This window comes from Platalea leucorodia, assembly GCF_965183815.1.
Source record: "Platalea leucorodia genome assembly, chromosome: Z".
NCBI classification, from domain to species: domain Eukaryota; kingdom Metazoa; phylum Chordata; class Aves; order Pelecaniformes; family Threskiornithidae; genus Platalea; species Platalea leucorodia.
In genome coordinates this window covers 77,553,852-77,577,597 of record NC_138858.1, presented here as the reverse complement: position 1 = coordinate 77,577,597, position 23,746 = coordinate 77,553,852, and the positions used below count along the sequence as shown (strand labels likewise).

Below are 23,746 nucleotides of genomic sequence, written 5' to 3'. Positions count from 1 at the left end.
CTCAAACTGCAGCTTTTCAGAATGACTTACATCCTCAGTCCTGGCATGACAATGCAGAGAAATGCACCAGGTAGGATTATTAGCTTGGGCACTGCACTGCTCTTCACTTGCAATGCTTCTCAGCAGTTAAGGATTACAAGCAAGATATTGAGGTAAAATGGGCTGCAGATCATCCAAGAGAGAATAATTAAAACGAAAAAAATTAGCACGTACGATGGTTCTCAAGGGACAATGAGAAATTACAAAAATGAAAAAAAAACAACCCCAAAACATCAGAAGGAGGGAAGGCGCTCAATCACCTGTTCAGGCAAAGAGAAGAGTTGAAAATAATGCCTGTGTGTGGGAAAGGCAGCAATGTTTGCTTTCCACAGTATTATTTAACACAGCTTTAAAGCAAACAGAAAACTCCCCGAGATTGTCAGATGTTTGCTGGTTGCTCGGGTGCTGGTTTGAGTTTTAATTAACACACGCAAACACCCAGAGATGAGTTTTACCAGGCAAACAATCTAGGTAACCAAATTCTAAATCTGGTTGTTACAAGCCTCTAGAAATAAATTTGTTCAGTTTTACAATTTTCACACTTAGTGAGGCTTTGAAAAGTAAGTATAAATGCATGGACGAGACAGCATATTTGGTTAGCAGAACATTCCCTATCTCACAGAATTTGTATGCATACTACTAACACACACCATTTTAAGTCCAATGAAACAATTACTATAGATACTGACGGGATTTTTATACATTCTGTACAGTGTCAAAAATGTAATTTATTTCTATGTCATCTAGTATAGCTGGCTGTGGCAGAAGACCTTGAAAAATTATGTATCTATTTGATTGTCCAAGCTAACAGACTAGGGTGGCATTTAGCACTGTGTATACCCTGTGTATGTTCTTATCAATATAAATAATCCCATCATAACTAAAACACCACGTTTTAATAAGCCCTTTTTCCACTTTAAACCTGGAGAGTGATGAGGTTATGGTCTTCTAAGACTTGATGGAAGAGGAAGCAGATGAAATTAAATGCCCTGCAGTGTACAGAAGGTTTGACTACCAGATCCAAGATCGCCCTTGCCCTAAGTCAGTGTCTTTTTTGCTCAGAAACGCCTGTTACATACACCACCAAAACCTCAGTATTAAAAAGCTGAATATCTTGCAGTAAAAACGTATCTAACTAGAGACATCTTGAACTAAGACTTAATAAAAAAAAAAAACTAACTGATTTTCTGTACTTACCTTTAAATTTGGTTCTAAAAAAGGGGCCTTTCATTAAAATTATTTACTGCCTTAAAAAAAGCCCTGCGTATAAAACCTAAGTAGGCAAAGTGACGGCTTTCTTGGCTAGCCAGAGGTCAGCGTTGGCCCCATCTGTTTGCAGCCTGTGCTATTATTTATGGCAGTGCTTAAGAACTGATTTTAGCCGTGTGTGATGGGGGGCGCGGCTGTTCAGGCCCACAGACCCCGTCACGGCCCAGCCGGGCTGGAGTCCAGCTGCAGCCTCGTAACCACGGGGGCGCAGGCAGCAGTCGGCGGGGGTGCGTAGGGTACGGCTCATCCTGCGGGCCGGGCCGGGCCGGGCCGGGCCGGGCGGCCGAGCAGGAGACGCTCTCGTTTACACAGCCGCCACTCGACGCCTGGGACGCAAGCCACGCCGCAGCAACACGAACGCGCAGCCCCTTCGGGACTCGGTGCCGAGCACTCGTTCCTGACGTGTTCAGACTCCGTGGCCGAGAGAAAAAATTAAACCACCCTTCCACTTTTCTTTCCCCACCCCCCCGCCATTTAACCACGCTGATGGCTGAAGTCCCCGTGAAGCGGACTGGCCGCTCCGACCTGTCCGTCAAACTACGCCAGGTGACGCGCATCGCCGCCGCCCGGGAAGGAGACAGACGGGGCGGGCGGAGGGGGCGTCGTCGCGCCGTCGCTGCGTCATGCGCATGTGCCGCGAGCTGATTGGTTGCGGCGGGGCTGGGCGGGACGAGCCCCGTCGGGAAGGGGGTGGGGCGGGATGGCCGTGAGGCCGCCGGGCTGCGGCTAGGGGCGGGCGGCGGGGGCAGCGGCGGAGCGGAGCTGAGCCCGCGGGCAGGTGGGTAGCGGGAGGGCAGGGGCCCGGCCCGGGCGGCCCCGTCCCCGCCGGCCCGGGGAGGGCGAGAGCGGAAGAGTCCGTCCCTTGTAGGCGGGGGGGGGGGGGAGATGGTGAGCGGGAGAGTCCACATGGACGGGGGGGGGGGGGGGGGGGCAGGGAGAGTCCATTCCGGCGCCCCCCCGTCCCCTTCCCGCCGGGGCTCCCCGCCTCACAGCCCGGTTCCCCCCGCCGCGCCCCGGGGCTCTCGGCGTGGTGCCCGCCTGTCAGCGGCCTGCGAGCCGCTGGCGGGGCCCCGCGGACCTGGGCGGGCCGCAGCGGGTCCGCGGTCACTGGCCCCCCGGGGCGCCTCTCCCCGGCCCGCTGCCGCCGTCCGGGTCCGGCCATTTCTCATGGAGAAACTCGTTCTGACCGGTGTCACTGCCCTTTATTAATACCGTTGTTTAATTACCTTTTCGTTGCGCTAGCGTTGCTGCTCAGGGACCCGCAGTTCGGGGGTGCACCTGTTCCCTGGCCTCCTGTTGGGATCTGACCGACTGATCCACACTTCCCGCAGGGTTCGGTGCTGCCGTCCCTCCCCTCCACCCGGCTGAGCTGGAGCCCTTCGCCACCGCACTTCACAGCCCGGCACCTGAATGGAGACAGAAGTTGACGGTGGCCCGAGGTGAGGTGTGGCTGAGGAGTGGGCATCCCTTTTAGTTCTGCCACAGCTGTGAGGATGGTAGCCTTCAGCAGGCCTTCTAGCTGGGATTTAGGTTTTCTTACCTCAAAGAATCAGTTTTCTTGAGTTAGGCCCTAAACTGAGGTCTTTCAGGGCTTTAGCATTTAAGGAGTATAATACTTTAACATGGCTCTTAAGTGTAGTCTGACGTACTTTGTCAGGAAGAAGCGTGCATGTCTTAGGAAAAAGTGTGCATGACTCCAGAATGACTAAAGGTTATTCTCAAGTTACTAGAATCCGAAAAAGAATTCATCACAACTGTTGATATTTCAAGCGAAAAATTTCAGTCAGAACAATATAAATAGTATTACATGTTTTAAGCAATACACATGCTGTGTTTGGCTTATGCTTTGTAACAGTCGCCACATTTACAAAATCTATAACAGAATGAAATCCAAGCTTTTCTTTTAAAGGCATATGTTTATCTTATATTGTGCCTGTTTTGCAGATATTTGTGGCGTTAAAAGATTTGAACTGCAGCTGAATAAAACTAGGGCTGAAAATTGAGGGATGGCAGCAAATCCTTCAGGACAAGGTAGGTTTTAATCTAAGTATTCAAGGGGAAAGACTATGTGCAAAATGTTAGTGAAGTCACCAAAACCATAAGTTATTGTATAGAAAGAGCAAAAAGGGGAAGAGAAGCAGGAAGGTGGGGCTGAAAGTAGCAGAATGTAAGCAAGCCTTCTGGGAGAAAACACACACATTAAATGCTTGAAAGAGACCACTGATGGCTGGTTATTTAATTTGAATTACTATGTGTTCCTTCGTGCTCAAGTTATGAAGTACCTGTCATGCCTGTGGTGCTGTAGCTATTTCCTGAAGCATCTCTCGACCCTTACAATGCTTAGCATTGAAGGTGACTTGCAGCTCTTGGGCTCAGTATCAGGGAACAGCCAGAAGTCTAATATATTCCATGTTGGGTGCAGCAAGACCCAGGCAGTAATAGCTGTTAAGGATAGATAGCAAGCGGCCAGGCCTAGGAGGAAAAGCCAAATAAAATCGTAATGCTAACTCCAATGAATGTTTCTTTGCATGATGACGCATCTGAATTGCATCCATAAAATCGTTCAAGACGTGGAAATGGTCCTAGAAATACCTAGAAATGGTCCATCTACCTAGCATGTGCATTAGGGTCTGGGGGAGCGGGCAGGTGGGTCACACGGTAAATTGAAGGAGGGTCTTAAATCGCCCTCTAGAGGTGCTTTCTGGAAGTCTTAGTGGAACTCTGAGGCTTGTCTCTTCTGTGGAAGAGCTGAGGAGAAAAAAGGCTTCTCAAGTATGACAATTCACTTGCTGGTTATGAGAAATTAATTCAGAATTGTTTCCCAGCAGCCTGAGACTTCTTCATGCACATTTATGTGTAAGTGTCCTTACCTGGGAAAGCAGTCCCGCAAAGCTGGGTGTAATTAATTCTGAAGTGCTGATACTTTGAAGGGGTACCACATCACTTGTGTGGTTTCCTCCCCGCACAACGGCCCTCTGCTTTCAAAACAGAAGAAATGGGTTGGTCCAAAAGACAGATTTTATTTGCTACTTGACAAAAAGAAGGTAGCTTTAGTAACGTTTGTTGAGCTTTTATAAAGTGTTGAGAGAGGAGTACTGCCGATTGCAGATAGATGTCTGCCAATTTTAACTCTCAGAAGTTTTTGGTATGCCATGGTAAATCTTGCTTTATTCTGTGAATACCAAGTCAGCATCATTGCAAGGAATAGAATGTTGTCATGGAGAGTTAAAGCTACTTTTTCTTGAATATGTGAATTTACTGAGAATTAGGATAGGGATTTTTGTGCCAGAATGCCTTTGCTTCCCTCCAAATTCCAGAGGCTTAGAATTTAATAGAGCCTTGAAATCTGGTTTTATGCTTTGAGATACCCTTTAGAGACTGACTAAAGGAACTGCTTAATTATCATATGGAAATTATTTGCACTAAGCAGGCAAGAAACATTATTAAGTTTAATCACCCAAATAAGACTATAAGTAATACACCTATTAAAATTAGAAAGGAACAGGTAAATATGAGCAACAGTTCAAGGCCTCTGTACCTTCTCTTGGCCAGATGTAGTGTAGTAGTGAAAATGATTGAGACAAATGCTTGTTGCATGGCACACATATTGGTGCTGTTCAAGCAATTAATTCTCTCATTTCCTTCTTCTTGAACAAAAGGAGCAGGGGTTTACTTATGAATGGTAGCACTTACTCATACAGAACTGTAAGGATGAATTAAACATTAGCCTTCTACACAGGTAGACTGTGTTAGTAATTTTTTGTACTGAGTTGTTTCTTTCCCTTTAATCAGTACCAGCTATTTTTCTAGGAGTTAATTGAGTTTTCTGTTAATTGCAGACTAGGACTATAAAGGTTAAGATTTTGTGGACTGGACTTTCTTTAATTCATTGGACTCTTAGTAAAGCACTCTTTTTGATTAGAATCTCAAAGATGAGGCACTGCATATGAGTGCAGCAAAACCAAAGAGAATTGAATGAAAACCTTACTTCAGGCCGTTGGTACCACATGGAACTGATTGCACTGATTGCATGAGACTGATTACAGCATTTAAAAGAAATGGAAAAGCTTTTAACATGCTGTGTATTGTCCACAAGATGAGCTCATAGAGCAGAGTGGTACATTTTGGTAGTGGGGGGGGAAATCATCTTCTAAATTATAGAAATTACTTTCAGGTGCTCAGTAATACACTGCTTCTGCAGCAAATTTCACAGTACTTACACAACATTCGTTAATAAGGCTGCTCTTGTAATGCTTGTGCTTGTGCACAGAAGGCCAGAGTGTACCTTGCGTGTTACTAAATTAAAGACTCCCATGTGTGAGTTCTCCTAGAGGAAGGCCTCTGAGATGAGAGAAATGTGACTGCTCAGGAAGGACTCTCCTTTAGGTGTCCACAGGTGGAAGAAATACAGGTCCTGCTTCAGACAGGGCTGAACTTTTCTGAAAAGAAGAGTTCTGGTATGTTGAAAGAACCAAGCTCTTGATGTACAGAATTCTATGCTTCAGGCTGTAGCAATTCTACAAGGTCTCTTTCTGTCTTGGCAGTTGTTTATCCTTTTGGCATGAAGGCATATGAGCACATTCACATACCACAGTGAGCAGCTAGGTGTAGCATTCTGTTCGCCGAGCCTGTGTTAAAAAGGAAGATTGTGCTGTTCTGCATTGAATTATGTCATCATCTACAAACTTCGCTGCTCTGCGTCTTGAGTCTGATCTGTGTGCAAGCATAGTGTCATAGAATCATAGGATGGTTTGGGTTGGAAGGGACCTTAAAGATCATCTAGTTCCAACCCCCCTGCCATGGGTAGGGACACCTTCCACTAGACCAGGTTGCTCAACGCCCCATCCAACCCGGCCTTGAACACTTCCAGGGATGGGGCATCCACAACTTCTCTGAGCAACCGGTTCCAGTGTTTCGCCACCCTTGTAGTGAAGAATTTCTTCCTTATATCTAGTCTAAATCTACCCTCTTTCAGTTTGAAGCCATTACCCCTTGTCCTATCACTACGTGCCCTTGTAAAAAGTCCCTCTCCAGCTCTCTTATAGGCCCCCTTCAGGTACTGGAAGGACTACTATAAGGTCTCCCCAGAGCCTTCTCTTCTCCAGGCTGAACAGCCCCAGCTGTCTCAGCCTGTTCTCACAGGAGAGGTGCTCCATCCCTCTGATCATCTTTGTGGCCCTCCTCGACCTGCTCCAACAGGTCTATGTCCTTCTTATGTTGGGAGTCCCAGAGCTGGACGCAGTACTCCAGGTGGGGTCTTACAAGAGCAGAGTAGAGGGCGAGAATCACCTCCCTTGACCTGCTGGTCACGCTTCTTTTGATGCAGCCCAGGATATGGTTGGCCTTCTGCGCTGTGAACGCACATTGCTGGTCATGTTGAGCTTATCAGCCAAACCCCCCAAGTCCTTCTCCTCAGGGCTGCTCTCAATCCATTCTCCACCCAGCCTGTATTTGTGCTTGGGATTGCCCCGACCCATGTGCAAGACCTTGCACTTGGCCTTGTTGAACTTCATGAGGTTTGCACGGGCCCACCTCTCCAGCCTGTCAAAGTCCCTCTGGATGGCGTCCCTTCCTTCCAGCGTGTTGACCCCACCACACAGCTTGGTGACATCCACAAACTTGCTGTGGGTGCACTCAATCCCACTGTCCATGTCCCTGACAAAGATGTTAAACAGCGCTGGTCCCAATACTGACCCCCGAGGTAAGCCACTTGTCACTGACATTGAGCTGTTGACTGCAACTCTTTGAGTGTGACCGTCCAGCCAATTCCTTGTCCACTGAGTGGTCCGTCCATCAAATCGATGTCTCTCCAATTTAGAGATAAGGATATTGTGTGGGACAGTGTCAAAATGCTTTGCACAAGTCTAGGTAGATGACATCCGTTGCTCTTCCCTTATCCACCAATGCTCTAACCCCAGGGTGGTAGAAGGCCACCAAATTTGTCAGGCACAGTTTGCCCTTCGTGAAGGCCTGTTGGCTGTCACCAGTCACCTCTGTTTTCCATGTGCCTTAGCATAGTTTCCAGGAGGATCTGCTCTGTGATCTGGCCAGGCACAGAGGTGAGACTGGCCTGTAGTTCCCCAGGTCTTCCTTTTTTCCCTTTTTAAAAATGGGGGTTATGTTCCCTCCTCGGTGCCCTAAGGATCTTCAACTCCACCATTTCATGGTCACTGGAGTCAAGGCTGCGCTTGAGCTTCACACTCCCCACCAGCCCCTCCTTGTTGGTGAGAACAAGGTCCAGCATAGCACCTCTCCTCGTTGGCTCAGCTGTCACTTGGAGAAGGAAGTTATCAACGTATTCCAGGAACCTCCTGGGCTGGTTATGCCCTGCTGTGTTGTCACTCCAAGAGATACCAAGGTGGTTGAAGTCCCCCATGAGGGACCAGGGCATGTGAATGTGAGACTGCTGCTGTCTCTCTGTAGAGGGCCTCATCTGCTCAGTCTTCATGGTTGGGTGGCTTGTAGCAGAGCCCTGCTATAATGTCACCTGTCCCTGCCCTCCCTTTAATCCTGACTGATAAGCTTGTGGTTGGCTCCTCATCCATCCGCAGGCAGAGCTCCATGCACTCCAGCTGGTCATTGGCATAGAGGGTGACACCCCCTCTATGTCTTCCCTCCTGTCCTCCCTAAAGAGCCTGTATCCTTCCATTCCAACACTCCAGTCATAAGGAGCCATCCCACCGCATCTCTGTGATGCCAATAGGATCATAGCCCTGCAGGTGTGCGCACGTCTCTAACTCCTCTTGTTTATTCCCCATGCTACGTGCGTTTGCATACAGGCATTTAAGTTGGGCCCCTGATGAAGCTGACTTGCTGGAGTGGCTGGAATTCCTTTGTGCAACTCTTCAGGTGCTCTCCTGCTGACCTGTGATGCTTCTCCAGGTTGCTGGCACTGGCATCAAACTGGTAGGAGTGGGATGGATTGAGGTTCCCCTCCCCCAGCAACTTTAGTTTAAAGCAATGGCCTGAAGTAAGACTTTTGATCAATTTTGTTTGGCTTTGCTGCAGTCGTATGCAGCCCCTCATCTTTGAAATTCTAATCACAAGAGTGCTTTCAAAGCACCTCCTAGTACTTGAGGGCTGCAGTGTATTTCTCCCTTGGAGAACTTTGCGGCCATAAAGCAGTCAACAACTTACATTCAGCTATGCATGTAGTTGTTTTATGGAGGGACAGACAAAATATTAATATACCTTTTAGTAATTCAAGTTAATTTACTGAATTACTAATGTGCCTTTTGTTTCATTGTCACACACGTATATGAAAGCATATCCAAATGTAAATTGTTACTGAAAAGCATTGATGTGCAGCAGACTATTAGATGATGTATTGTGATGCCAGTAGTCGTAAGTGGAAAAGGAAATCAAAATACACTTACTCCATCCTTTTTCCGAAGCGTTGTGTGTTTAATAAGGTCTTTAGATTCTGCTTTTTAAGAGGTTGCTGCCTCACTTCATGAAGGCTACCATTTATGAAAGCATGCACTTCAGTAAAGAAATGGCTGTGAAATGCTTTCTGAATTGAGCAGGCAGAACAGTGTGCAGTGATGGTGCTTTTTATTGTACAGACCTTAGAGCAGACATCCAGCTTTGAAACCATTTTTCCAAGTAGAAGTATCATTTGAAACCATTTTTACATGTGTCTTGAACACAAAGTGTTGGAGGACTCTTTCGTGCCACTACACATCTATGGACAAATGATAAATAACGCGTATTAGAAAAAACTTACACATACCGTGAATTTGAAGCAAGCAACAGATCAGGGAAAAGATATGAGATTAAAAGCAAGAACTTCAAAAGTAGATAAAGGTAATACTGTTTCTTGCCATGCAGAGTTAGCTAGTAGAACTAACTGACATAGGCAGGATGGTAGGATTGGGTGTTAGGATTAGGTGTTAGCATTAGGTTAAAGAGCAAAGCTTGCTGTGAGCTCTTAAAGCTCCCAGTATCACTCAGCAAGGCTTCAACTTTCTCTGATTTTCTGCCTTTCACATGCAAAACATCAGTGCAAGTAAACTTTTAGCTCCTGCACGGAGCCCTTAATACAATGCTCGATGTCAGAAATACAGTTGTCAGATAGAACAGGTTTAAATGTTAAATGTCTTGAATGTGCTACCTTAGAGTAATCTGAAGATCCAGGTGCTCAGTTTGACATCTGACACTGCCATTAGTCTATTTAGCTGCCTTGAAAGGGTCATTTTGTCAGGACTCTTGTGTCTGCAAAGCAGAGAATATTAATGAACTGCAATATTCATGAACTGCTTAAACTCTAAGTAGTAGTGCAACTCAGCCCAGTTAAGGGAAGTCTAAACTTAAAGCTTTATTAAGAAGTTGCTATGTTTGAAAATCTATGCTTCCTTTCATAGATGAGAATCTGGTGTATACTAAGGATGGCTTTTTTTTTTTTGCATGTCCACATTTTTAGTACTAGAAAGCAGAACAGACATATCAAATCTACAAATGAAAAATTACTTTCTTTATAATTGAAGTAGGAAACTTCTGTGGCTGTTTCAGGTTGGTTTTTATGGAAGCACTTTGGGGTCCTGGGCAGGGAAGAATCTAAATGGAAGTCTCGCTTATGAATGATGAATTATTTTGTAAGGATGCCAGATTTTCTTTCTAAAATGGATTTCTCATGTCCCGCCCCCTCCATTATTAACTTTTAAATTAACAGGTTTTACTTTGCACTTTAAAAAAGTTTAAAATACCTGTAGGAACTTCACATTGCTCAGCTGAGGAGCACTAACATGTACATGTTGGATGTCCTCCTCCATTTTCTCAAGCAGGCTTTTTTCTGTTTATCATTAATAAGTTCTCTTCAACAAATGACTTTTTCAGTACAGCAGGTTGCTGATGGGCATTGTCTGAAGTCTAGAGCAAAATACTACTTTTTATTTTTAAAAAGACCTCTCTTTTTAAAAAAAAAAAAAAAGATCTCTCTTAGTAGAGGAATCAGAAAAGGAAGAAAAAATATCTGGGTTTCTTCTGAATCCCTTATCTGCCGTAAGATACTGTAGCAAGACTCGTACTAAACTAAAAGACAGTGATAGTCTTGCACAGTTTCTGATCACAGTTTAAAAACAGCATTTAAAATTTTATTCTTACACATGTCTCAAGCCTTTCTGAATCATACCATCTGCTTCATGGTAAATGTAAGCATACTTAGTCTTTATTTTTTAGCTGACAGCAACTTGTATTAAAAAGCGGTCTCCTTTTTCTTGCCTCAGTCACCATATTGTCTGAATTCCAAGCATGCGTTTAAGATTTATGCAGTTTGGGATAAACAAGCACTAGCAGAAGGCTGGTGAGTAATATGTCAAGTATTAAGCTTTTTGGCTGAAAACCATGTAAGATGAGCATACAGACACGATCACTTTAGCTCAGATCCTCTTAGAGGTATTTCAGTCATGCTATTACAGCATTGTCTCCAGAATTTACAAGAAAGTAAAGTCTGGGCTAGCTGCAACTCAGAAGTGTTAAATCTTAGCTTGTTAGCAAGATCTCTCAGCCTTTGTATCTCTTAGAGCACACTTTCAGCTGTGTTTTAATGTTTTAAACTCATTGCAAGTGTAGGGTGTTCAAAAAAAGATAGTGTACCATACCTAAAGAGCAAAGAAACATCGAAGACCTTAATCAATACACTTACAAAACAGAGTTTAAGTGGAACTAATGCCATATGGGAAGGAGACATTAACAGATGGAAAAATAGCAATCAATTAAATTTAATTTAAAAATCTGTTAACAAATGTGAAGATGATTATGGGTAATCTTGCATAAAACCACAGTAAAATGTAATCGAACAACTGCTGCTTTTGAGAACTCTGAGACACTGAGGCTTAGGGGTGTGTATGTTAGGCATAGTAAAAGAAAAAGGTGAGGGTTTGATAGCAAGGCAATATGGATGCAAATTATTATTTAGAGTTGAAGGTTTCTACCTGATAATTGTCTGCTTCACTGAGCCATGCTGATGAAAGGAATATTGGATTATGTAATTGAGCAGCAAGAGAAGATCTCTCAAAGGGAATGAACTTTGAGTGCAGCTACTGAATATAAATTTGAAATCACTTTACCTTGACATTCTAATACTCCCCTTAAGAGTTACCGTGTCTGGCCTTCCTAACAGCTTGTGGGCTACCATTTTTTAGTGGTGTTACTAAAACAGCACTCAGGGTGGGAGCACAACACACAGCAATTTCCAATGGGAATGACTTTGACTTTTTGTGTGGAGGAAATAAAGGAGATAACTTGACTTTTACATCTGGTTTTGTGTTTGTTTTTTTTTTTTTTTTATTACAGCGTAGTGGCTTGATATTTATAGAATAGCAGCAAATTAGAGATTAAAAGAAAGTGTATATTCTTGACGTCAGGAGTGTCCTTAGTGGCACAGAGGCCTGTAAGAGTCAGCTCTGTAGCTGTTGTCCTCAGTTGTGCTGTACAGGCATACTGGGCAACAGCTGGGACTTGTGTATCTGGTTTATTTGGTGGTTGCAATAAGATCCTTTACCATATAAGAGTGCTGTGTAAGAGCAGCAGTTTTGCCACATTTTCATTTAGAAGGCAACTTTGAAAATACAAAAATAGCAGCTATTTTAGGCATTTTCTAAATTCACTCACTCACTCTACTTCCTGACCCCTTCTCTAGTACACAAGGTCCCTTTGGGATAATGATGCACAGAGCAAATAAAGGCCATGTTCTTGTATTGTGTCCAAACAGTTTAATTTTGCTTTTCTGTTCCAGCATTGTGGTCATACTCCACTGTGGTCATACTCAGGCTAAGGGTAGTGTGTATATGTAAGGACAGCAATACATTAAAACTAAAACCTTTCTGCACAGATTGAATAAAAGGTTGTATTTTTTTTTTATATAAGCACATGTGCAAGCTTAGTGGTCATCTCATTCTTACCCGTTATATATGTAAAACTTGTATTATAGTTTGAGTTCAGTGGCATGAGAAATTAGGCCCCATGAGTGTATTACTCCTTTATTATCATTGAGTTGCATGTTCAGTGACTTCATTTTAAATCTAGAACCTGGTAAGTTTACTTTTTTTTGAAAGGCAAGTATTTGATCGTCTATCTTGTTTATAGCTCCAGAGCTGGCTTGGAAAGGGGTAGGATCTAACTCAAGACAGAAACCTATATTTCAAAATGTATTAATATGTATGACAGCTTAAGGAAGCTATTTCATGTTGTAAAATGAGAAAAGGAAAAATGAAATCTATTTATTAATAGCCTTTCAGATGGGTGCAAAGTTTTAAAGATTAGCGTATTCATCATAATGTCATATTGTACAGAGACTTTTAATTCCACAAGGTTAGAGTTGGGCCATAGAAATCAAGTAAATCTCTCTAATATTTTTCTGTCATTCCCACCAGGTTTCCAGAATAAAAATAGGGTTGCAATCCTGGCAGAACTAGACAAGGAGAAGAGAAAGTTACTTATGCAAAACCAGTCTTCCACAAATCACCCTGGAGCCAGGTATTTTATGTTCTTAGACCTGTTTGGACATCACTGGATACATCAAAGGAAAAAAAAATAGCAAGTGATCTGTAAACTTAGACAAACACTTACCAGAAGTGTTTTCTGACCATCCTCAATAACCAGTCAGATAGACGTTGCACTTTAGGAACATATTAGTATTTAAAATTGCTTACAGACCTTGAATTTTGGTTTAGATAATTTCCATTTGAGAAGGGGAGAAGCAGATATGCTTACTCAAATGTCAACCTTAAAGAAGAATAAGGTAGCAGGCACTGAAAAAGCATTTAATTATTAAGCTAAAATGCCCTAAGGAATGGAAGTAGCGGACCATTAGGTTCAGGGTACTGTGTGTTTAGAGAAGAACGGTTACAGCATGAAGTGTGTTATCCCTGAAACTCCCTGTGTGCAAGACACAGCCAGTTTATATTACTGCAGATCTTCTTGTAAAAGATGCTGTGTTGTAAGGATGATTCTACACCATAAGGTAGGTTCATCATAAGGATGATTCTACACCGTAAGGATTCTACATCTCATCTGAGTTTGGGAGCTGTCTCCAACTTAAGACAAAAAGATTAGATTTTTGTTATAAATCAGTAACTAGAAAATCACGTGCTGGTTTACGTGGAGAAATAGAGATAGTTGAACTTCTGGGTTAGCATGAAGTAAGAGCAGTGCCATATTCTAGACACAGTCTGTTACATGCAGTGTCTCTACAAGAGTCAAATGCTCTGAATACAGTATGAATGCTGCCTGTGTCTTTTTTCAAGGAGATTCTAGCTCACTTTTAATTCCTTCATACTGTCAAAAAGCATGCAGACTGTTTGCAATCACCTGAGTTAGTTCTCTGAGTGACTCTCTATACAGTTATTATTCAAGCAAAATTATTGATTAGAGAAGAAAATAGAAATATCATACTGTTATGTACAACCCCTGACTCCTGGCTACAGTGTTTACATACTTCATTGCAAGTCTGGCAGAGTTCCAGGGAGTGCTTGTTTGCCGCCTTCTTTCTTTAAGGAAAAATAACACTATATGCTAGTGAGCAGAATTAGAATGTACTAATTTTGAAGGTGGGGATGGGGGTGAACCTACAAAGCAGCACTCAAACTCTCTGCTTTGGCATGGTGGGCTAATGTGTGATTTTTGAGAAGCTGACAGTTCTGTGGCAGGGGTGTTGTGCCAAAGGTTTTGGACCGCAGAGTTGTCAGAAACGAGACCACAGAAATTCTGCAAACTTGACAGAAAAAAGCTTGATGTACCTAAAGCACAACAGTGAGGCATGGCCAGCATAAGGGTGAATAAGTTAATTGATTTCTGGCCTTTGCATATGGGAATCCTCTATCCAAGAATGGAAGACGTCTCTTGAAAAGTGTCAGCCTATGATGAAGCCTTAAGATTATCTACAGAAATCATATTGAAAAGTTAGAGGGTACAAAATTAAATGCAAAATAAATACCTTCAAAATAACTGAAACTACTGTGTTTTAAAGAAACTGAGTAGTACTTTTGTCGAGCAGTGAAGCTTATCTTAATATTTGTGGTAAAATCTGTTCAGAGGATTGTTACTTAGCTTTCATTATGCATTTAGGCGTGGATTTGGCTAAAGGTCTTTCATGAGCATGGCTGCTTTTGAAAAACTGATTTACTAAATCAGCTGTTGACATTGAAGCTGCTGGGAAAGGTCAGCTGATGAGTTTGCTTGGATCCCTTGTTGTCCTTCATACTTTTGTCTCTATGACTGAGGAGAGCTGGGCTTTCAGCACCAGTCTCCAGAGCCAGTTTCAGAGGTAGTTGTGAGTTGCCTTGTGATACAGCTCTAATGGCAGCCCTCACTGATCTCTATCTGGAGGGTGGCTGATCATGTTACTTACATAGACTTGGGGGAAAAAAAAAGTCTGCTTTTTATTTCTTCTTTTTTGGTTAACAAGCTGGACACGTCTTAAGATACAAAAGCCAAGAAAACCTATTTAGAAATTTTAATTTGAAACCTAATGTATGCTGCACTGAGATAGATAAGCAAAATCAATTTTAGGTACTCTAAGCTATCATCAAGGGATCATTATTTCAGCTACATCAGTAGGAAGCTCCTTTACCATAAGCAGTGATCTGCCACCCACCTGCTAAAGAACTGGTCTTGTACTGAAGACTGCAGAGCTCTTGTTAGTGCTTCTGTTTATCACAGTTGTTTAGGCCAGTCACTGAATGACTGAGTAATGGTGAAAACATAAAGCTGTTGTTTTAAAAATTGCTGACATTGTCTGTCGTTGCACACCAGTGGTTCCACTGACTTCAATGGGACTCCTCCCATAAGCAACAGCCACAACAGGCTTCAGGACTTTGAGTCTTCTGGGTTTAGTTTGGCATCAGTTGTTTGTGCTAGGTCAAATGATACAGCTGTGGTCACTCCATTTTCGTTTTCTCTCTTATGTTAGCAAATAGTAATTCCAAACAATAGTTAACAATTGTCAAGCCATGAGTCAAATAAATCATGAGCTGTGGAAGTCATGGAATCTATGGCTAGAATGACACATTTTTTTCTGTGGTATGTATCATTCCATCTTGTTCTTTTTTGCAGCATTGCGCTTGCAAGATCACCGCTGAACAAGGATTTCCGTGATCATGCTGAGCAACAGCACATCGCAGCACAGCAGAAGGCTGCACTGCAGGTTAGCTGATACAGTCACGCAGAGTTTAGCTTGGCTCTGTTTTAGATGTGCATCCCTTCAGAGAGCAGTCCTGCACGTAGAGAGAATGAAAAGCCCTTTTAGAGGTTAGGTTTCATACATATCTGTATTTGTCACAAATGAAGTTTCTTCTTGTGTTATGATGAAAGCTTAAATCTATCAGTTCATTCTCCCTCAATATGGTTGTAAGAATGTAGCCTACAGTATCATCATAGCTGTTTTGTACATCTTGGTCAAGAGTCAGTTTCATCATACTTCTGAATGTCTCACAAAGCATAGGGGGAACTAGCCACACAGTTTCCTTGGTTGAATCTGAGTAGATGCCAAGTAAATACTCTGCACTTAGGAGTGACAGGGGTGAAAGATTTGGAAAACTTACTGGTACATTTACAGGCTTCTATTTGCTGCTAATTTGCTTATGTCAAGTGAGGCTGATTTTGGTGTTGAAATTGGAAGTTGAGCAGGAAAGCATGGCCACCTGCCTTCCTGGCACTCTAGACAGCATGATTTGGCAGAGGGCACAGGAATGGGAAAAATGTTGAGATGCAAACTAGCAAAGCTGTTCACATATCCTATTCCTTGTTGTGTTTCTGTTACGCAGTAAAGGCCCCAGATAGCTTCTCCTAAAATGAATGGGAGCAGGAATGAGCTCTGGCTGGTGTCCTGTGTTGATCACAGAACATTGTAGGCTGGAAGGATCCTCTTGGAGGTTTCTAGTCCAGTGCCCTTCTCAAAGAATGACTAACAGCAGTGCTATATCACATTGTTCAGGGCATGGTCCAGTTGAGTTTTGAATCTCTCCAGGGATGGACTTCTGAGAGCCTTTCTCGGCTCTGAGTCTGCCTCTGTCATCTCTGTATCCTGTCACTGGGTATCTGAAAACAGCATAAGATCTCCCCTCAGCTTTTTCTTCCTACAAGAAGCTCAGTCCTCTCACCATCCCCTTGGACGCTGAGAGCTCCAGCCCAGCCCCTAGCTGTCTCTTTGGGTCTCCGTTGGACTCTATCCAGTTTGTATCTCAAACCAAACGCAGTATTGCAGATGCAGCCTCATGGGTAGCTTCCCTTGGTCTGCTGGCCATCCTGTTGCTGATGTAGCCCACTGTGCTGGTAGCCTTTATCACTGCAAGGGCACACTGCTGGCTCAGGCTCAATTTGATATCCGCTAGGCCTTTTGCCAAGTGGTGGAAGGAAGAAATATGCAGGCCATCTAGCTTGCTGGAGTCCAGCCTTTGAACTGGGAAGGGCTATGCACGATTTTACAAAGGTTGTCCAGAGCCATAAGCAGCAGCTGCCCTCAGGTGAACAAGCATATACACATCACATGAGCAGAAGGCTGGTATTGCATGTTGTACAGGAGTGTGTCTGGTCACATGTCATTTGTACATGCAGCCTCAGGTTGTGTGACACTACTGATGCACACTTCTGGCAGTCCTATGTGGCAGCTGTCGCATACCAAGACCTCTTAGTTGGTTATAGATGGGAGTGGAAGTATGGGGTCTAGGCAAAGGAGAGTGGTCAGTTCATTACTGCTCTCCCAACCTCCGTGGCATTTGCTCAAAAAAGAGCAGCAGGGAATGGCCAAGTTAATTCCCTTGATGGGCCCTGTTCAGATGTGGCTGATCTAAAATGCTAGTTTTGACTATCAGAGTTGAGGAGCAGACTGGGAGAAATAAATAATTAATGCTGCAGAAGCTGTAAATTCTTGAATTATATCAGTACTGCAGGGAGTTATGCTTTAACAAATGTTTTTCTCTTTCCAGCACGCACACGCACATTCCTCAGGATACTTCATAACTCAAGATTCTGCATTTGGAAATCTTATTCTTCCTGTCTTACCTCGACTTGAGGCAGAATAAGGAATGTTGTTTCTCAGAACTGCAAGGTCTGATTTTTGTCCACAGCAGGAACTGTCTGACCTTTTATTTTCTTTACTTATCTTAAAACCTATTTTTTTCTGGATTTTTTGTGGCCGTCTTTCAGGAGGGTGAGCTCTAACGATGAAAAAGCAATGTTGTTGCACAGTGATTTTTTTTTTATCCTGTATTTCTGTTCCTCTATCAGACGGAAGACTTCCTTGGTGTGTGAAGTGCATAGCGCTTGCTCTTCCCTGTTTCTGTGCTTCCTTTAAATAAATGTCCAAACCAGGGTCATCAAGAGATGCACACTCTGTCAGCATTTGTATTTCTTATTATTGTGTACAGGTACTATATTTGACTTGAATGAAAGACAAAAGTTAATTTTGTCCATCAAAACAGACATGAATTTATCAAATGGATCAGTTAGTCTTTTTTTTTTTTTTTCTCTCCCCCCCCCGCCCCCATGCAGGAACATTGCTAGTGTACTGTTTGCTGTTGTAGTATCATCTGGTCTCAAGTCCTTAGATATAGTGTGCCTGCCTCTTATTTTGTTTTGTGAAACATTAAAATTAATTAAAATGGGGAAAAAGCAATTGTTTCAAACAGTCTTTTAACAGACAAAATAAAAGAAGTCTTAACTTTTCTGGACATTTCAGATGGAAAGTTTTGTCTGCAAGGACAATTCAGTTTAAAAGGTCATATTTTTCTAGTCATACCTTTTTCAATACTTAGTGTGTTTCGTTTTGTTTGCTTTTTTTTCCTTCCTGTTTTTACCTGTGGTAACCAATTCCAGCTCCATGCTGAAAAGAAATCTGTTCGTCTTAAGGTAAATTATTTTGGAATTGTGATCATGCTACGGGGATAAAGTAACTTAGAGTGAAAAATAGTCTGTACATAGACATTCTTATATCTCCACATCTTTACTAATACAATCATACTAGTACATTGATTGCTTAACCTATGGAGGCAAGTTTTAGAAAACAAAAAGAACAAGAGAACTTAAGTGGGAACCAGAAATCAGAAAGCATCTGTTAAATTGGTGCCAATTTGAAGCAGCTGTGTCCTTTGCAGAAACTTAGCTGTCCCATGAGGTTTCCAAGGTCATAGTCTGCAGACTTCCTTAGATTTAGGGTATCCTGTTTCCATCTGCAGGGGATTGCCTGAACCCAGAAAGCATTACTGAACTGTAAGCACTGTTAACAATTCCACTCCTCATGAGTAAAAAAACAGAGCGAGGGCCAAGAGATTGGTGCAGGTATGAGGAAAATGCCATCACGTTCCTATACCTCAGCTGAGTACAGACCCTTGCAGAAGCTGTAGCATACTGAAGCATTTTCAGGAAGGAGAATCTTTTGGAGGAGGCCTGATAGAGCTTAAAGCGTGCAATTGTAACATGAACTATTCATATCATGTGTTTTTTTGAGGGGTCTGATGTGGTGAGTCACAGTAACGATGATGGTTTTCGTGGGCAATGGAGAAAGAAGTACTGTCATTTCTCTTTTCAGTGGTTAGCTCTGTGTAGCTTTTTCTTTTTAATTATCAAGAGTAACTTCACCATGAAGCCGTCCTGACTACTCATTATTCTGCAGTGTGAGCTGAGTATCTTAGATGCTTTGAAGAAAAAGATGTGCAAAGCTCTGTGTGTAGAAGAGACAGCTATGAATCAGTCCAAGCTTGGAAACGTACAAAGGCAAAGAAGGTACAGATACAGCAGGAATTTTGGATTTTAGATTTTAGTTGAATTTAAAAAGTAGGCCGGGTGTTTCAACATTAAAAGAGTGGGTTTTTTTTCCTTGAGAAAAGTGGCAAAAGAATGTCTGCTTTCTCTACAAACAGATCCTCTGTGCTAACAAACTGAACTATGGGATCTCTCAGTGTTGCTGCACAGACTGCATATGATCCAGGCAATGAAACAGTAAAGATCTTTCTCCTTTGGAAAGCTATAGTTGCTCCACTGAAGGAGTTAGACTTGCTGTCTGTGTTGTTTTCATCCGAGTTATCAAAAGATCTGTTTTTGAAAATCCAGGGCCTGGGCTCAAAGATGGGTGTATTCAAAAGAGGGGGAAAATTGACACAGTTGGTGTAATATTTTTAAGTTATAATGCCTCAAATTATTCTGTGTAATCATGAGGGACTTGGTGATATATGTAGATATAATTAACTGTCAAAGATAAAAACGTTGTATATGGAAGCTTCTATCTTAGAAACCACAGACTCTAGCAATTAGTGTCAGATACATCAATTTGTCTTGCCACTCTTACTTTTTCTTTTCCGCTATTAATCGGTATTAAAACCATTAATCTATCTCTGTACAGTAATTTCAGCAAAATCTTTTCTGCTGTTGGAATTGCATGTTCAAATTCAAATCATTATCAGTTAGAATATACCTGAACCAGGAAGTGTCTGGAATGTCTTGCTTCTGGCAGTGACCATTAATTTGGTCACATAAAAGCAGAAGGCTTGTAATCTAGTGCTGACCTGTGTACCTGAAAGTATCTTAACACACATAATCACTCAAGAGTAATTTTATTTCATTTGCTACAGTAGTAATAGGCCTTTCCACTCAACACAGGTGGTTGGTGTAGAGTCCATATCAGAGCTGGATGGTGGGGTGAGAGCAGTTCACAGTACTGGGTAGGTCTTACACCAAAAAGATCAGATAGATGAGAGGTGGGATAACACACAGTGAGGTCAGGCTTTCTAAGTGATGGCAGAGTCATAATCTGTCAAGAACAGATGAGGTAAAGAAGTTAAAGACCTTCAACGGAAGCACTGAAAGAACTGAACCACAGCTTCTTTCTTCTTAGCTCTGTGCTCTTTTTCTTCCACTGGACAAGTTTTCTCTCCACACCCTTATTTTCCGAAGTCACTCACCATCTCCTCACCATTATAGGCTCTGGAAAATGCTCAGTTTTAACACAAGAAGCCTGACCTGTAGTAGGAAACATGTGGTTTCCTACCACTACAGGGTTTAGTCTCCATTTTTTATTAGTATTTTCACTCTACTGATATCTTAGAAGCACCGGTATGAAACTAATCAATAGTACCTGACATATTTGCACTTTATGTCAGAAGACAGAATACCCCATGAAACTCATTATTGGAAAGAAATTACACCCCCTGATGTCACTTGCCAGGAATTTCCTAGTTGCTTTGATGTGTTCAATCAGTTAAAATAGCTAAATGCTACTTCTGCCTTCATGTGCAGTCAGCACAGGACAAGCCAGCTGTAATTTGCAAGTCCTGTGAACGCAGCTGGGTACCATTCTGTTCGTGCTGAGGAGTCCTGTCTGAGGTAGACACTTTGGATGGCTCTAGGCTTTTATTAGATCACGTGTGTCACCTGAAGGCTGGAGGTCATTTATCATTTTGCGGCACGGCAGAGAGGTCAGTGCTCTGACACTGACCTTGTAGAAATGCATGAAGAGGTCAGGCTTTTCGCATCTTCAGAAAAAAGAGGAAGGTATCGATTATCAACCAGGTAACAGGGAACATGAGCTTGAACTGGTGGAAGGAAATGCAGACAACTCTGCCTTGGAGTGCACAACTTTTTGTGGCTTGACTTACTGCGTTTGCAGAGTTTCAGGGACAGAGCACAAGGGCTGAAGGAGGGCGATGAGCCCAGAATAGTGTGGCATGCAGCCACAGATGTGCATCAGGAAGTGACTATCTCAACACATCCTCTTAAGCATTATGATAGTTAAAACAGGGCTTGGTTTATTCACCAGGAAGAAGCATTGCTAAGAGTAGCTGTCTTACGCAGGTGATGTTCTTTCACCTTGTGTCTGTTTAAACGCATATTCAAAATCAGGAAGATACCTGAGAAAGCAGCTGGATGATTCCTGTTGGTCAAAACTGTGGCACTGATGATTCCTCCTGTCAAACCAGCGCAAATAGGAAGTTTTCTTGAAGGACAGGGTCGGTGCACTGTGCTCTGGACTTCTACTGAAACCAAAGCTGATTCCCATGTCCAAGGGAACAGGTGGTAACCAAAAAGACAGAAGAATCCTAAGGGAAGAGCTAAGAGGAGGCAGCTCTCTGCCGAGTGGTCTGTGTGCACAGACGCCTCTGAAGGAGGAGGTGGAGAGAGAGGCAAGGGTTGTCTGCACCCAGCTGGAAGAGTCTTCCCATCCAGAGCTTTACATGTCTGATATATGTTTTGCTAATGCACAGGGGAAATCCTATAGCATCTGCTAGTAACACCCTTGTGTCTGGAAAGTCTGGTAATCAGTGTGTTCTGAAACACTTTTGGAGGCTGGAGGGAATCCTTGGGCTAAAATACACTGTACAGAGCTTTCTGAAGTGAACAGTAGCTTTGAAGACTAGTGGGCGAAGTGGATTTCACGTGTTGTTAGGTTAAAAGCTTGCTCCAGTGAGTTTCTGCATTTGTTAGAATGACAGAGCTTGCCCCAGACTTTTTACAACAAAGACAACACCTTCTCCTTGTTTCTTGGGTTTTGATCTTGATAGAAGGAATCAAGTGACATACCTCCCTGGGGAGATTATTTTTACACTCCTTCCTTGAATACAGGTTTTTCAGAGAGGAAGAAAGCATGTTCAACACACTAAGTGGAGAAAATTTGATTAGTGCAGTGGGACATTATGAAAAACAATAGTTAATGACGGGTGGGGAAATGGCTCAGTTCCTCCACTCTGCTAGGTGCATTCAGCCATTGAACTATGAAAGGTGGTGTCACAGTTCTCAACTTGTTCTCATTAAGGCCTCTAATATGGATACTTTAGTGTCAGCAGGTGCTACTTTTGGCATGCAGGTTTTGTAGATTGTGGCTGCAAGTTGTTCAAAATCTACCTTATTTTGGTCCCAAGAGTTGTACTGGTTCATTTAAAAGTGCAAATCACAAGCTTGCATGCCACCTTCACTACACACATATGTTGCACTGTCCATTAGCATATGTCTATTACAGGTTGGTAGAGTGTGAGTTTGTTTCAGTAGGGAAAGATGTCTCATTGTAAAAAATATATGTAAATTTATGGACTTTTTTACATCTTCAGAGGCTTTTTCAGTGCATTACCTGAAACCTCCCATGGGGCAAACTGAATTACGGTTATCATCAGTTTTGCAGCTGGAGAAAAATGTAAAGGGGTTGCAATGCCTGCAGGTACACAGAAAGCCTGTGGGGTTGTCAGGATTAGCTCCTGATTAGCGAGCTGTTGGGAGGCATCATCTGGAGACTATTGCTCTGCATCCCATACCAGCAGCTGCCTCATATCCCCCTCCTAGAAGATGCTGAGCTCTTTGGTTTCTGGTTTGTCTTTGCTTTCATGGATAGATCAGTGCTTGGGTTTGTTTTGTTTTGTTTTTTTCAGATGGTGAAGACAACAAAGTAGGGCAGAATTTGGGCCTTTTATGTTTGAAATTTTGGGTAGGGAGGATGGTGATAAAAAGACAGCAGTATTACACTCGGCATTTGGAAGCAAGGGCAAGTGTACTTCATTCTTCGCAACAGGGACCAGATAAACTTGCCCATTATGCTGGGGTTTAGCCATCATTTCATGCCCAAAGTAGAAGTACATTAGAGCTGCCATCTGCCTGGATGACTGTAGACTTTCTCCATCTGTCAGTGGGTGGCTACTTGTAGAAGTGGGAATGGCCAGATGTGGGCCCAAGCCAAAGCTTCTGTCTCCATGTTTCTCTGCCAGCAAGAGCTATGTGTGTCTGGCTGACAGCTGGGACAGGGGTTGGGGAACTGCGTGTTTGCAGCCATGGATCATTGCAGCCTGTCAAGAAGAGACACACCAAGAGTAATATGTTTTCAAACTCTGCCCTGGCAGATGATTTGTTAGTCCAAGGAAGGCAAAATGGCCATGCATTGACCTGTGTACAGCTGGCTGACGTGCATGCTGCAGTGCCAGCAACCTTGGCAGCCCCTCTAAGAAGCAGGTGGTTTCTGTCCCATCCAAATGAAGGTCTGTTGTGCTGGCTTGGCTTGAAGCTACTCCATTCTGACTATAGCCTGCTTCCCTGGACTTGGAGGTTTTCAAAGGCTAAGTTACCCTCTGAGCTGAGCCTGGATGTTTGTCCCAGTCTCACACATGCGCAGATAATGTTTTTGGCAGATTCAGGCCTAATCACTTTCACATTTAGTATCTTGAAACAGTCAGTTTTCTCTGTCAGCAAATGAGACTTATTATCATGTTGTTTTGGATAGACCATCTTTCATCGACATGTTTGTTCACCACCTGGCACAGCAGAGTCCTGACATAAGACAGGTTGCTAAGCACAGGAAGTTACTTACAGTGGCAAATACTGCTGGGTCAGCCTCTGTTGCTGGTCTTCCTTTCAGCTGAGCATTCCTAGGGCAATCACAAAAAAATTATTCCCATTTATAGTAATATCCTCCATGCTACTTTGTATCTTATTCCAGTGACAAACTCAGAGACAGGGTTTCAGCAAGACC

General features: G+C 43.0%; 1 protein-coding gene across 3 annotated transcripts; it reads left to right on the top strand.

Moving 5' to 3' along the window:
• Window positions 1–1,994: 1,994 nt before the first annotated feature.
• INIP (INTS3 and NABP interacting protein) lies at window positions 1,995–17,625 on the top strand. Of its 3 annotated transcripts, XM_082336604.1 has the most exons (7): window positions 1,995–2,086; window positions 2,551–2,747; window positions 3,253–3,339; window positions 8,088–8,214; window positions 12,681–12,783; window positions 15,361–15,451; window positions 17,232–17,625. In XM_082336604.1, the coding sequence occupies exons 5-7, from the start codon at window positions 12,746–12,748 to the stop codon at window positions 17,325–17,327; spliced, it is 225 nt and encodes a 74-aa protein (XP_082192730.1). In that variant the 5' UTR covers window positions 1,995–2,086; window positions 2,551–2,747; window positions 3,253–3,339; window positions 8,088–8,214; window positions 12,681–12,745; the 3' UTR covers window positions 17,328–17,625. The 3 variants fall into 3 exon arrangements, with proteins under 3 accessions (XP_082192730.1, XP_082192729.1, XP_082192728.1); XM_082336603.1 differs by lacking the exon at window positions 8,088–8,214 and having other exon boundaries at window positions 2,640–2,747; XM_082336602.1 differs by lacking the exon at window positions 8,088–8,214.
• The last annotated feature ends 6,121 nt before the right edge of the window (window positions 17,626–23,746 follow it).